At 46.6% G+C, this 14,948-nt stretch overlaps 1 protein-coding gene across 2 annotated transcripts in view; it reads right to left on the bottom strand.

Annotated features, from left to right (window-relative positions):
- The window catches only part of LOC144944605 (TOM1-like protein 2), a 63,163-nt gene extending 48,215 nt beyond the window's left edge, over nucleotides 1-14,948 (bottom strand). For both annotated transcript variants that reach the window (XM_078872913.1, XM_078872912.1), the window contains exon 1: nucleotides 14,850-14,948. In XM_078872913.1, coding sequence (XP_078729039.1) covers nucleotides 14,850-14,901 — 52 coding nt within the window. In that variant the 5' untranslated portion in view covers nucleotides 14,902-14,948. The remainder of the gene's footprint in view (nucleotides 1-14,849) is intronic.

Here is a 14,948-nt window from a genome sequence, read left to right on the forward strand (position 1 = left end):
CCCATTTGATGCATGTATTGTGAGACCTAATTTATATTGACGAAGCAATGTCTAAATCATTACTTTCAGTACTATTATCATCATGCTATAATTATTACCAGTATCAACAGCAACAAAATGACATCATTATCGTCACATTTGTCAGTCAGCCTAGTTAATTAACCATAACATCCAGTTGTCCTGCCAGTGACCGCTTTCCACATGTAATTATAAATTCCATGTGTAACCAGTATAGTGCTCGCTCACTCCCCCAGACAGAATGACTCAGGGCGAGTAAGTAACCACAGGCACGCAAGAAGTTTGCCACGTGATGAGCCAGTGCCAACAATTTCCCTCGCTCTGCAGTCCTATACATATTAAGGTGTTACATGTGTACATGCATCAAACAATATCCCTTTACTGACGGAACGGGTGGAATATCGTGCACATTTTTTTTCTGTACTGCTTCCTCCTGGCGAGCCGGGGTATGACACCTCAACGCCCATGGGAATGGAGATCTACCAATCCTCGTCTCCACTGTGCTGTATTACAGGTGTGCGCCATCACGTTCCTGTTAATGGGTTCTTGTCTGTGCATCTGTGTATATATACAAGTGGGAGTGGTAGGGTAGCGGTTAGCACGCTGCGCTACAAACCTGGCAACCCAAGTTCGATTCCTGCTCATGGCCAACATCAGTGACGATTATCTGAACCGGTCCTTGGCAACCCCGAGGTAGACTCGGCCTCAAATGAGTACCTGGTATGGTGCGTAAAAACATTTCCACTAAGGAGACAAAGGTGGCTGGGCGTGGTGCTGGCCACCCACCCCCTCGTGTGCCGTTCTAGCATTCATAGGTGCTCGCTAACAGCATTTGCCCCAACAGTCTGTTAAGGCTATACGGGGGATCTTTGTCTTTGGATATATATCTTGGGTGTGTATGTGTTATTTATGTGGTTTATTTGTACGTGTTGTGTACGTCTGTGGCTCTGTATGTACGCATCTACGCTTGATTTGCACAAAAAGAAATGCTGCTTAACCCAATAGAGCCTCGGCACCATACTCGACCAAAATATGTCGTTTGATCACCACGTGCAAAATATAGTCGGGTCCTGCAATTTTGATATCAGGGCTCTAAGACACATTCAACCACGATCGAGTCGTGACATAGCCAAGACGGTGGCATGCAGCATAGTATCGACAATGCTCTATTATTGCAACTCACAACTCTATGGGACATCTGCCAAAAACATTACCAACCTGCAAAATGTACAACATTCGTCTGGCACGTGTCGTGATGGGTACTGCAAGATCAGACCATGTCCGTCCAAACGAAGTATAAGGTTGCACTCATTACACACCAAGTGCTTGCCACAAGTGAACCACAATACCTTGCCGATCTCATCAAGAAGCATAAACCCTGATGCGATCTCAGGTCACCCTCCCAGCAGCGGCTTTTTACTGGCCATCGAACAAAGACGGTCACCGCATCGCGCGCTTTCAGATGTGCTTCTGCAGCCATCCGGAACGCTCTTCCTTCTGATATTAGGAAGCCACTGGATCTATTCACTTTTAAATCTATATTGAAAATTCTGTTCCTTTCCCCGCACCTCCGATCAGCACGGTTGGGTACATACGGTGCGAAAGAATGTTCAACATACATACACACGTTTTGACGCTGGTTTACAAAAAGAAACTCGTTCAGGCTATGATCTGGTTGAAAAGTCAATTTGGCCTGGGCAGAATAACCCTGGCTCTGTTCCGAACAACAATCAAAACAAGAACCACAGCAGTGAAAGCTCCGCTTTAAAGGGCAGGCATCACAAAGCCCCTTAGCAACTCAGCCCGTAAATATTGTACGCAAAAACATGACAAATCATCCAGTATGCGTATACAAGGTTGGATGTATGCTTCCGTTAAGGTTTTAACAAATATGGCCAACTGCTGAGCCGAAAGAAAATAATTGGCGGGTTATCGAGGGTCTTGAAGACACAAGTTTGGTTACAAAAAAAAACGTCCTTCGTTAACAACTGTGTCATTCAAAGAAAATAAATCGTCGAAATTTCGGGCTACATCCTTTCTTCATAGTCCATTAAGTTCCGCTGCCCAAAACGTCCGCCGATGATTCTATTTTCATTGAAAAGCAGAGTTGGTCGACACGCTTTCCGGGTTTTTTGTGTGTGCGTTAATTGTCCTTGTGCAACCCGCTGCCAACACCAGCAGCAGCAGCATCACCAAACAGTTTGTTCAAATGTGGTGAGATCATTACGTGGCCTAACCCAAATAGCGATTACGAATCGACGGCCGAGGGTCTATTTTTAAACTCGCTTACGGTGCGCGTTAGGGGCCGTCCATAAATGACGTCACGCGATTTTGGACAATTTTTGACCCCCCCCCCTTCGTCACACGGCGTCACAAAAAGTCAGACCCCCCCCCCTTCAAATATGACGTCACAAAGCTCTGCCCCCCCCCCCCAAATAATAAAACATGCTTGAAATCGCTTTAAACTATTGTCATTGTAGTGAGTATTTAATGTGCACTCTGATGTTGTAGGAGAAAACATTTATTAAAAAATCGAATTAAGTAGAACGTGTTGTCGCTATTTATATAAAGTTGCGCATTTTGATGTGACGTCACATTTCTCAAACTCCCCCCCCCCTCGTCACAAATATCTGACCCCCCCCCAGGTGCGTGACGTCATTTATGGACAGCCCCTTATAATTGAATGGAGAAAATACTGCCAAGAACCCAGAAGTATTTTACAATGTACTGCAGAAAATACTGCCAAGAACCCAGAAGTATTTTACAATGTACTGCAGAGTCGTACGCGGGCTGTGGAATGGCAAGATGACCCAGTGCGTACTACGGGAGCTGAATATAGAAAACGCTCGAGGACCAAAGAGAGCTCAACCGTGTGGATGTGGGGGGGGCGCACAGAAGCACAGTACAACAGCAATTTTACTGGTAGGAACCTCCTGGTTACACCAGCCCACAGGGGATTATTGTGTCCGTCCGTCTGTCGTGCAGGGATGGGCTGGGTGGGGAGGGGCTGGGTGGGGAGGGGCTGGGTGGGGGGTGGGAGGGGTGGGGCTGGGTGGGGAGGGGCTGGTCACACTGTGGTGCCCTTATAAAATTCAACGTTTAACCTACTCACGCCAGCTTGTACCCGCCCTCACAGTCGGGCATATTTACGGAATACACCACGCCGCCGTTGACCCTGGCCATTGACCGAGCAACCCAACGTTCCTACCAGCTCCCCTCCACAGGAATGCATTTTTTCTGCACTACCCCCTCTGCTGCCCACTACGTAGCTCGCTTCATACGAAACATTTTGTAGCATTACAAACAACCAAGAACAGAACATTCATCGATAATATAGGCGCGCGTGCGGCCTATACGTAACATGCTCGCAGCTTATGAACAAAGCAAACGGTGGTCGTCTAAACGAATGAACAGCTGTACTCGTGATGTAAGGTGAACTCGCAGAGTCGTCTCCCGATGGTTGGAGCGTGGCACCGCACCTAATTAAAACACGAGGCTTTAAATCGAAGGTAATTTATTTGACAAAAGTATAATACTTAACCGGAGGCTTGCCACAGGCATGGGCAAGGACCATTATTTGATTCATTTGAACAATTCTCGAGTAACACTGCACATTTTTTCCACCTGCTTTTGGTTTAGTGCCGTTTGTTCCTCCGAAGCGAGAGCATATTCTTTGTTAAGATATTCGGTATTCATCAACAAATTAAAAACAAATTCCGTTTTCCACAGCTGCCCGATGTTTGACGGCAATTCTCGCAAGTCGTGTGGCTCGCCCGCGAACTCACAAGCCGACGAGTCCGGCACCAACAAAGACAAAGATCCCCTGTATAGCCTTAACAGACTGCTGGGGCAAGTGCTGTTAGCGAGCACCTATGAAGGCCGGCACGGCACTCTAGTGGCGATGTTTACACATCGCACCAGGTACTCATTTGAGGCCGAGTCGACCTAGGAGAGGCCCAGGACCGGTTTAGATAATCATCACTAGTGTTGGCCGTGAGCGGGAATCGAACCCGGGTGGCCAAGTTGGTAGGGCAGCGCGCTAACCCCTACACTACCGCTCCCTCACGCACACACACGCGTAGCGCAGCATGCTAACCACGTGTGTGCGTGAGAGAGCAGGGGTTTCCAATCGAGGGTCAGACTGACGACAACATTGACAAGTCTCAGGCAGCTACTGATGCTGTGGTCCCTCGGTTAACAATATTTAATTGTTCCGCAAAAAACATCGTTAATTGAAATTATCGTTGATCGAATGTCACAAATACATGATAAAGGCTTAATTTCTTCCAAGACGATCGGAAGTTGACCTTTTTGACCTTAAAGACACGTAAGTTTAGTAAATAAACGTTATAAGAACATATTAAAGTAATGACATTAATAGAAAAATATGGATAAATAATTAAGAGCAAAAAAAAGGTGCCTAAATAGAGCATAAAATACAAATGATTACCTTAGGCTATGAAGATGGATGGCCAGTTGCTCTCAAAATGCTCATAAAAGGGCAGGTCACCGATTGGCTGAGGTCTGCCGAGTCCACTTCGGAAGCGCTCCGATTGGTCGAAATTTGCAGCCCACGTGATATCCTAAAACATAATTTCTCCAAAATGTATCGCTAATAGAAACAATGGGGACCCTATGGGAGGCAGATCGTTAATTGAAATATCGTCCATCGATGCCATCGTAACCCGAGGGACCACTGTATGCAAAAAGTCAATAACAACCTCTATTACTGATGTTCCTAACAGATGTAATGCGATAGGAAATGAATTTACATGACATAAGATGAGAAATGAGAATGTATTCAAGCCAAGTCAATGTATTTTTTGCTTAACACGTTGGTGGCCTTTCTGGCACGAACGTGCCACCTAAAGCGCACCATCACATCAACACCCCCATAAACATTAAAAATAAACTATTTCATACAGTGAGACAGGGTGACGTAAAATGAAAGGAAGTTGTGGCTGCGAGTTATTTGTTGTACCCAAGCGTAGAGAGATGACTGTGGTGATGACGGAGTCGACTGTGCGCATTCGCTTCGGGGAGGTTGTCCCAGACAGTGGAGGTCGTAATCGGGTACCCGGTACCCGATACCCGTACCCTACCCGATACCCGTACACCCTACCCGATACCCGTACCCTACCCGATACCCGGCTACCCGTACCCAGCCGGGTACGGGTACCCGTTTGCGACCCTGGTGCGGCCGGGAATGGGTAGGCCGTGAGTCACTGGTGAGTCACTGTTTGTCACTCATTTCCCAACGTCTTGTCTCTTCTCACAATTCAAGTTCCTAGAATCAACCCACCCATGCCTGCAACATGGCTTCATCCCAGAGGTCGCAATCGGGTACCCGTACCCTACCCGATACCCGGCCGGGTACGGGTAGCCGGGTATCGGGTAGGGTACGGGTACCCATTTGCGACCCTGGTGCGGCCGGGTACGGGTAAGGAATCAAAACCCGTTTGCGACCTCTGCAGTGGACACTGCTGCAAATGAGAAAGATATGTTCCCCATGGCTTTTGTTTGGTTGTTGGTGGTGGTTGGAGGAGTGTGTGGGTTGAGAAGCGAAGTAATCTGTTGTTTTGCTTGGATCTGTATGAGGTTTCTGATGATACAAGGTGGAGCTTGGTGGTCGTGTATTGCTTTGTACGTTAATAGGATGGTGATGATTTTGGAAGTGTAGGGCTGGATTTGACTGGTAGCCAGAGAAAGTATTTGTTTGAGTTTGTGTGATGTGGGATAATTTCTCGTAAATTTTAAATGAGTCGAGCTCCACAATTATTCTGAATGATTTGAAGACTTTGTAGCGGTGTTTGAGGTTTGCTGTGTTTAATAGTCAATTGGTAATGACCCCGTGGGGCTGGATTAACGGAGTCTGTCTGCCTCCATTTGCCAAGTGGTGGAGCGGTAAGAGGCTTTGTCTTTTTGTGTGAATACCTGGTTATTTCTGCATTCAATCACCAAAGCACAATTTTATTCCGATGTAAAAGATTCCGTGACATTCACAAGTAAGCCATTATAAATTAGAGTTGTGGCTGAAATTACATTTAAAACATCTGACCATTACGTACTTTTATATAAATGTCTAAGTGTTGCTCTTTACACTGGAAGAGAGCAGGGGTTTCCAATCGAGGGTCAGACTGACGACAACATTGACAAGTCTCAGGCAGCTACTGATGCTGTGGTCCCTCGGTTAACAATATTTAATTGTTCCGCAAAAAACATCGTTAATTGAAATTATCGTTGATCGAATGTCACAAATACATGATAAAGGCTTAATTTCTTCCAAGACGATCGGAAGTTGACCTTTTTGACCTTAAAGACACGTAAGTTTAGTAAATAAACGTTATAAGAACATATTAAAGTAATGACATTAATATAAAAATATGGATAAATAATTAAGAGCAAAAAAAAGGTGCCTAAATAGAGCATAAAATACAAATGATTACCTTAGGCTATGAAGATGGATGGCCAGTTGCTCTCAAAATGCTCATAAAAGGGCAGGTCACCGATTGGCTGAGGTCTGCCGAGTCCACTTCGGAAGCGCTCCGATTGGTCGAAATTTGCAGCCCACGTGATATCCTAAAACATAATTTCTCCAAAATGTATCGCTAATAGAAACAATGGGGACCCTATGGGAGGCAGATCGTTAATTGAAATATCGTCCATCGATGCCATCGTAACCCGAGGGACCACTGTATGTAAAAAGTCAATAACAACCTCTATTACTGATATTTCTAACAGATGTAATGCGATAGGAAATGAATTTACATGACATAAGATGAGAAATGAGAATGTATTCAAGCCAAGTCAATGTATTTTTTGCTTAACACGTTGGTGGCCTTTCTGGCACGAACGTGCCACCTAAAGCGCACCATCACATCAACACCCCCATAAACATTAAAAATAAACTATTTCATACAGTGAGACAGGGTGACGTAAAATGAAAGGAAGTTGTGGCTGCGAGTTATTTGTTGTACCCAAGCGTAGAGAGATGACTGTGGTGATGACGGAGTCGACTGTGCGCATTCGCTTCGGGGAGGTTGTCCCAGACAGTGGAGGTCGTAATCGGGTACCCGGTACCCGATACCCGTACCCTACCCGATACCCGTACACCCTACCCGATACCCGTACCCTACCCGATACCCGGCTACCCGTACCCAGCCGGGTACGGGTACCCGTTTGCGACCCTGGTGCGGCCGGGAATGGGTAGGCCGTGAGTCACTGGTGAGTCACTGTTTGTCACTCATTTCCCAACGTCTTGTCTCTTCTCACAATTCAAGTTCCTAGAATCAACCCACCCATGCCTGCAACATGGCTTCATCCCAGAGGTCGCAATCGGGTACCCGTACCCTACCCGATACCCGGCCGGGTACGGGTAGCCGGGTATCGGGTAGGGTACGGGTACCCATTTGCGACCCTGGTGCGGCCGGGTACGGGTAAGGAATCAAAACCCGTTTGCGACCTCTGCAGTGGACACTGCTGCAAATGAGAAAGATATGTTCCCCATGGCTTTTGTTTGGTTGTTGGTGGTGGTTGGAGGAGTGTGTGGGTTGAGAAGCGAAGTAATCTGTTGTTTTGCTTGGATCTGTATGAGGTTTCTGATGATACAAGGTGGAGCTTGGTGGTCGTGTATTGCTTTGTACGTTAATAGGATGGTGATGATTTTGGAAGTGTAGGGCTGGATTTGACTGGTAGCCAGAGAAAGTATTTGTTTGAGTTTGTGTGATGTGGGATAATTTCTCGTAAATTTTAAATGAGTCGAGCTCCACAATTATTCTGAATGATTTGAAGACTTTGTAGCGGTGTTTGAGGTTTGCTGTGTTTAATAGTCAATTGGTAATGACCCCGTGGGGCTGGATTAACGGAGTCTGTCTGCCTCCATTTGCCAAGTGGTGGAGCGGTAAGAGGCTTTGTCTTTTTGTGTGAATACCTGGTTATTTCTGCATTCAATCACCAAAGCACAATTTTATTCCGATGTAAAAGATTCCGTGACATTCACAAGTAAGCCATTATAAATTAGAGTTGTGGCTGAAATTACATTTTAAAAATCTGACCATTACGTACTTTTATATAAATGTCTAAGTGTTGCTCTTTACACCGGAATTTTCTAAATGAAAAATTCATGTGAGACTGTAAACTGCAAGTAATAGGTGTGAATATTCCAGGTTGCGATTGGGGATACTAAATGGGAAATGTAAATTTAGCCTTTTCATTCTACAAAATAAAACATCCTGTTCACTTTAGTTGCTATCAAGATTTTGACCAATGATTCAGAAACGTTAGTCCCTCCAGAGTTGCCTGGATGCAGGTTTTTGTCGACTAAAGTTGAAGTACTTTCAACTTAATTTCCATAATTTGTATATAATAAAAACGATGGTTAATATTTGGGAGGGTTGATAAGCTACTGTAGACTGCTACGTGAAAAACACAGGCCGTTTGTCACTCACATCTATTTTAAGTCCCTGGTTAATGCCACTTAAGTAAATTCTTAGATGGATTCATCATGTCGTTCACGTTTGGGCATGCATGTAGTGTATTATGTTTGGGCAGGAAGGGATTTTACATTCTTGGCCACAGTAAACGGGGTCACAGCCACCCTACATGCCCATGGACTGATACATCAATAAGTCATTGACAGTGGGACAATGCATACAATCGATAAAATGTCGATAGATTCTAAGATAACAAAAACACACACACAAACTTGCCTTAAATAATGTCTTCTCCAGTCACTGTGGGGGGTTGCCTAGCCCTGCTTCTTTCTCACTGCCTCCTGTTACCTCTGCAGGCTTGTGTTTCAGGACAGCGGCGAGGGCACGTGGGCTACTTGGCTCTCACCAAGTGAGAATTGCAAATAGCGGCCAAAAAGAGCAACGTTGGGGGCAGGGGGGGGCGGGCAGGGAGAGGGGTGATGAGCAGAGGATGCCCACATAGCATGAGAATGCGTTATGACTGATACCTGATCAGTGACCCTGGATTGTCTGATGTGTCAGGTGATGCCGGATGAACCGAGTAAGCCAGACACCTAATTACAGATGAGCACATCACAAGATACCCTTCAGCACCTGTGTTAACGTCAGAGAAAATGCACGCACCTTGAATGGAAATTCAACAATTATCAAACTCAACGAAGCAGGAACATGTTTTTGTGTTTCATCATGGCGCTGCACACAGTCACTGGAAAACAGTAATTCTAAAATTCCTGTTGACTGCAAAGGGGCAACAATCAGCCTTAAGAACATCCCTCATCCCAATGCCTCACCCGGTGACCACGTGTCTTCTGGCCAGCTGAAAAGTCTGCATGCAAAGTGAATGAGCACTTTCTTCAAAGCCGCTCTCTCGCCGGTTTGAAGCCTCAAGGTTGCCAGTGATCTCCTAAGCACAAACAGGCAGCAGCAGAGCAGCCGAATGGTCGGCACTCCCCCCAACCGGGCCAATTTGCACAAAGTCGATGACTAGATTCATGTAGCCTGCCAACACAATTTCTGAGTCATTACCAATGTGCTTATTCTGCTGAAAATTCTACAATTTAGCATACGCTTAGGTATGTATTAAACTAATGATCAATTACCATCAAATTCACTGCTTCTAAAGGAACTATGGAAGAGCCAGGATTCTCTACAAAGGCTAGGATACCAAGCTTGGACATCAACCCATTGAGTCAAAAAGCAATCCCTGATATTTTTTCAAACACTGTAATATAATCTTTGACAGCTCTTCATACATTGCTTTGTATAAAATGCTCAAAACAGCAAATGTAAGTTTAGCTGTAGTGTTGTCCAATAAGCTCAAGCCTGTGCTTATTCAGCATGTGGTTCAATATAATCACAGCTCGCATCCACGTACAGCAAATAAGGTGTGCCCATTCGGCACATTTATTAATTAAAAACCATAAAATATGAATAAGAACATAAAATATTGTTTCTTCACACCAAGTTCTCGATTGAACAAAGCGTCCGATTTGTAAAACGTGTGAGATAGAATTTGCGTTTCATAATGTAAAATGTTCTTTGGTGTGAAATATAGCAGATACAATATGGTATGACTTATCGGCATAACAAGCCAGGCATCTAGAATAATGCAGGGCACACACAGCGCACACCTGTTTAAAACATCCCTTATTCAGCCTGAAATGAGGATCTGTTGGTTTTTCTGCTTGCGAACACTTCATAGGCCCCATAGGGCAGACATTAAGAGGCAGTAGAAAGTGCACCGAATCCATCCAGCTTCATTGTCTCACCAGCCTTGACGCATCATCATATCAACCATGCTTATCCAATGCTGGCTGAAGGCCTGAAGGCATCCCATGTCACCACCACTCCTCCCAATGTCCTGCTATAGCACAATCCATCTCGTACATGTTGATTCACGAATTGCTCCATCTCCACAGTGGTTCTTCTCTTTGCAGGGCATTTAAAATGTGTCCCTAGTGTGGATAAAGCAGCCTATTGAAATGACTGAATCTTTTCTTATCTTTATATATCCTGGAGAAATTGGATGACTTATTAAGCTTTTTTTCACAGATATCAACACCTCCGCATTAGTTATGTAACATCACCTTGCGGGGGCTATAATTATTAATAGCACAAGTGGAATATAAAACTGGAGGGGGAAACAGAGAAACCAATAAAATTAATAATTAGCGTCAGGAATTGTTGTGGCATGCATGACGTGGCCACCACATAACAATGCAACGATGACGGGACACGAGTGGAAGGGGGTGAGGCACCAATGATTATCCCCTCAAGTAAACTGACCACACAGGAGAACAAAGAAAAACCGTTCCATTTATACAACCCAGATAACACAACGGGTTTTCAAACAGGAACGCGAAGATAAAAATCCACCAATGTAATGGGCCTGCCTGGTGGTACGCCAAGCGCCGTTTGAGGGCACCTATTTGGGTGATGGTTAAAAGCACTTCCCGTTTGCTACGCCGTACCATGCACTGTACCTTAAACGTTGAGGCTTAAGAGTATGAGGTCTTTAAATTCCCACTGCCAGCCTCTTTTTTAGAAGGTCACTAGCATAAGTACCCGGCGTTGCCCGGGTGAAAAATATATTTCTTAATAACCTTACATATATACACACCCTCACCACTCTCCCTCACCAATCACACCCTCACCAATCACCACTCACCCTCAACACTCACCCTCACCACTCTCCCTCACCACTCTCCCTCACCACTCTCCCTCACCAATCACACCCTCACCAATCACCACTCACCCTCACTCACCCTCACCACTCACACTCACCATTCACCCTCACCACTCATCCTCACCAATCACACCCTCACCAATCACCACTCACCACTCACCCTCAACACTCACCCTCACCACTCACCCTCACCACTCATCCTCACCAATCACACCCTCACCAATCACCACTCACCACTCACCCTCACCACTCACCCTCACCACTCACCCTCACCACTCAACCTCCCCTCACCACTCACTAATCACCACTCACAATCGCCACTCACAACCGCCCTCACCATTATATTTTTGCCCCAGTCAACGCCGGATATTTCCCATTCGTAGCAGTTTATATCAACTCTATAACGAACTTGCATTAAACAGGAAGCGCGATCCTAAAGTAATTTACAACCTTCGATTAGTCCTTTGTGCGATTCAAAGAATCGATTCCTGGCATGTTGGGGGTTTACATTTTGAATGATAGAGTTTCATTTTCATTGGTATGTTATGTTTTAATGTTTTCAGGAGTTTTTAATTACATTTTTGCCCCGGTCAACGCCGAATATTTCCCGTTCGTAGCAGTTTATATCGACTTTAACCAACTTATAGTAAACGGGAATCGTCCGAATCTAAAGGAATCTACAACCTTCGATTCCTTTGCGCGATTCAGAGAATCGATTCTTGGCGCGTCGGGTTTAGAAGTAATTACACAGTTGTATTTTCATTGGTATGTAATGTTTTAAAGTTTTCAGAAGATTTTAAATGTATTTTAACCCCGGGCAACGCCGGGTATATCGAGTTTATACCACAAAGTCGTCGCTTGACACGGGTGGGGTGTCGAGGCCTAGTACCGTGCAGAGCCTCCGGCCTCGCCTAGATTGCCCACCCGGCTGAGGCTGGGTACAGGGGCCGTTACCCCCCCCCCCCGCGCTACAATAATACTGTGTAATCGCTATAATTTTATTATCTACCAACCCTATAATAGTAATTGCACACATTGGGGTGGGAGGGGAGTGAAGAGGACGTGAAACTTTGATGAATTTACCTCAGAGTCGCGTGTTAATGCGTGCGCATATTTTTAACGGGAATTAAAAATGGCGTCCACCCCGCAGCGAATGCGTCGCTACCCGTTGCCAGGGGCAACCGCCGACCAATGAAACTGCGTATGGTCCGGCGACACACAGACACACACACAGACAGACAGATTTGCGATTTTATATATATAGATTAAACTGCCACAGCAAACAAGGGGTGTGGTTGTCCATAACTGGGGTCCTGTTCATTATTGAAAATGTATTACAACATTGTTAGAGCTCGGGAAATAACACAATGCGGCACTGTACAAAGACAAACATCCCAAGGATGATGATAGCCTTGACAGACTGTAGGGGCAAGTGCTGTTAGCGACGTAGCACCTAAGAATTCCGGCACGGCACACGAGGTGGTGGGTGGCCAGCAACACGTCCGGCCGCCTTTGTCTCTCCCAGTCGCGATGTTTTTACTACACACTGCACCAGGTACTCATTTGAGGCCGAGTAGACCTAGGGGAGGGCCCAAGACTGTGAGCAGGAATCGAACTCGGGTCTCCGGGTTAGTAGCGCGGCGCGCTAACCGCTTACACCGCACTCTGATTTGATCACGAGTCACATCTCCAAACCTCCACGGATCTGCTTTGGTGACACACATCGCATTGAGATCTGAGAGTCCCAGGTGTTCGTCAACATCTTGGCCGAGAATGAATCAACAATCACCGATAATAAAGACAATTATTGAAGCTAAATTGTCATGCGTTGCTGAAGATCAATAAAGTGGGTTTTTTTTTTTGGTAACCGCATAAGATGTTTCCAACATTTCACTCACGCAAATGACGGGATGCAGTAATTCGAATTATTTATTCACGGATTATAACAGACGACACCTCGGTTTGCATGCGTTCCATCGTAGGATGGCGACGCGACTTGACAGCCTGGGTAGAGAGGCCATCATTAACCCACTGGGTGGATCGCCACTGATAATGACATCTTTACCGATGCGCTGTAGTGCAATGCAGTGTTGTGTGTAACCATACACGTGGGGAGACTACATTCACCATTAATACAGGTTGCTTGGGTAGATCGCGTAAATATATAAATGCGTCGTTACCACCCAACACAGCCAACTAGTAAGGGTTGTCACGTAAACAGAACGTGGCCAATTCGTTACGATGTACAGCACTACACCGGTGTGTTGGAGAGCAAATCCACATTTGCAATCCGAGTACGACGTTTCATGGCCGTGTCTCCACGACACTGAAGCAAGATGAGCAACCCTACACATTTTGGGCCGAGTCAACCTGCAGGAAGTCCCCCGGCCCCACCCAGCCTGTGCGCTTCGGACAAGCACACACCACGCCGCAGCCGTCGTTGCGAAGCACACACAGACACACACACAGAGACACACAGCACACAGGGACACACACCACACACAGAGACACAGCACACACACAAAGCACACACACAGCCACAGCACACACAGACACCACAGTCACTTACTTACAGGGGGCTAGGTGTACCAGGCTGTGTGTACCAGGCTAGGTGCACCATGCTGTGTGTACCAGGCTGTGTGTACCAGGCTAGGTGCACGCGACAGAGCCGCCAGGGGGGTGATGATGATGATTGTGGTGGTGATGATGATGGTGACGATGATGATGGTGGTCATGATTATGGTGATGATGGCGATGACGGTGACGATGGTGATGACGATGTTGATGGCGATGACGATGATGGTGACGATGATGATGGTGGTGATGATGGTGATGATGACGATGATGGCGACGACGATGATGGTGATGATGAATTATGGTGATGATGTTGACGATGATGATTATGTTTTTGTTTAACGGCTTGACCCAGACTACACACAGCAATCCCAGCAGGCGTCACGGCGTTGTGCATGCGATTGACGTGGAAGACAACATTCGGGGTAATAACCCCACAGTCAATCCGCCGCTGCCCACGCCATGCCGATCAAGGGGGTGGTTTGACCATACTTCACCACCACCACCACGCAAGTGAGGCGGAGGGAGGAGGAACTCCGATCACTCGCCACTGATGTTGACCGTGGCCCGGAAATCATCGTAGGGGGCAGCACCGCGTTAACCACTGCGCCACCGCTCCTCCCCCCCACCCCTAACGCGATTCGTCATCACTACCAGCCATGGTAAATCCACTGCTGGATGATCAGGCCTCCACAAAACCACCGCTCACAATAACAATCCAACCCCGACACGTGCACACGAAGCCGCGTATCCCCTCGGACAGACAACATCAGCAGCAACAAGCGACGGGCACGGACAAAGATACACCAAAAGGACAACGCCTATTAGACGCAGTGCCACTCGAATGTTCTCACTCACACCGCAGTAGCAGAAGCAGTAGCATCAGCAGCAGCCATAGGCGGTGGTAACACCTTCAACACGCATGGCTCTCGCTGCTGCTTCCTATCTGCAAAACCACAGCCGCGAGCCACAGTGCCACGACTGGCTCCAACGTCGCTAAACGCTTTCCTGCCACGTCGCCGTATTGTTGTTGTTGTGCTGCTGCTGCTGTTGTTGTTGTTGTGAGTGAAGTGAAGCGAGGGATCGGCTGTCGCTCTCACCAATGCGTTGCCCGACGGGAGAGCTGAACGCGTTGAGCAGCAGGAACGCCATGGCGGAACACGTGACCCGGTCACGCGCGCGCGAGTAGCCCCCACCCC

Source organism: Lampetra fluviatilis, chromosome 35 (genome assembly GCF_964198595.1).
Source record: "Lampetra fluviatilis chromosome 35, kcLamFluv1.1, whole genome shotgun sequence".
Taxonomy (NCBI): domain Eukaryota; kingdom Metazoa; phylum Chordata; class Hyperoartia; order Petromyzontiformes; family Petromyzontidae; genus Lampetra; species Lampetra fluviatilis.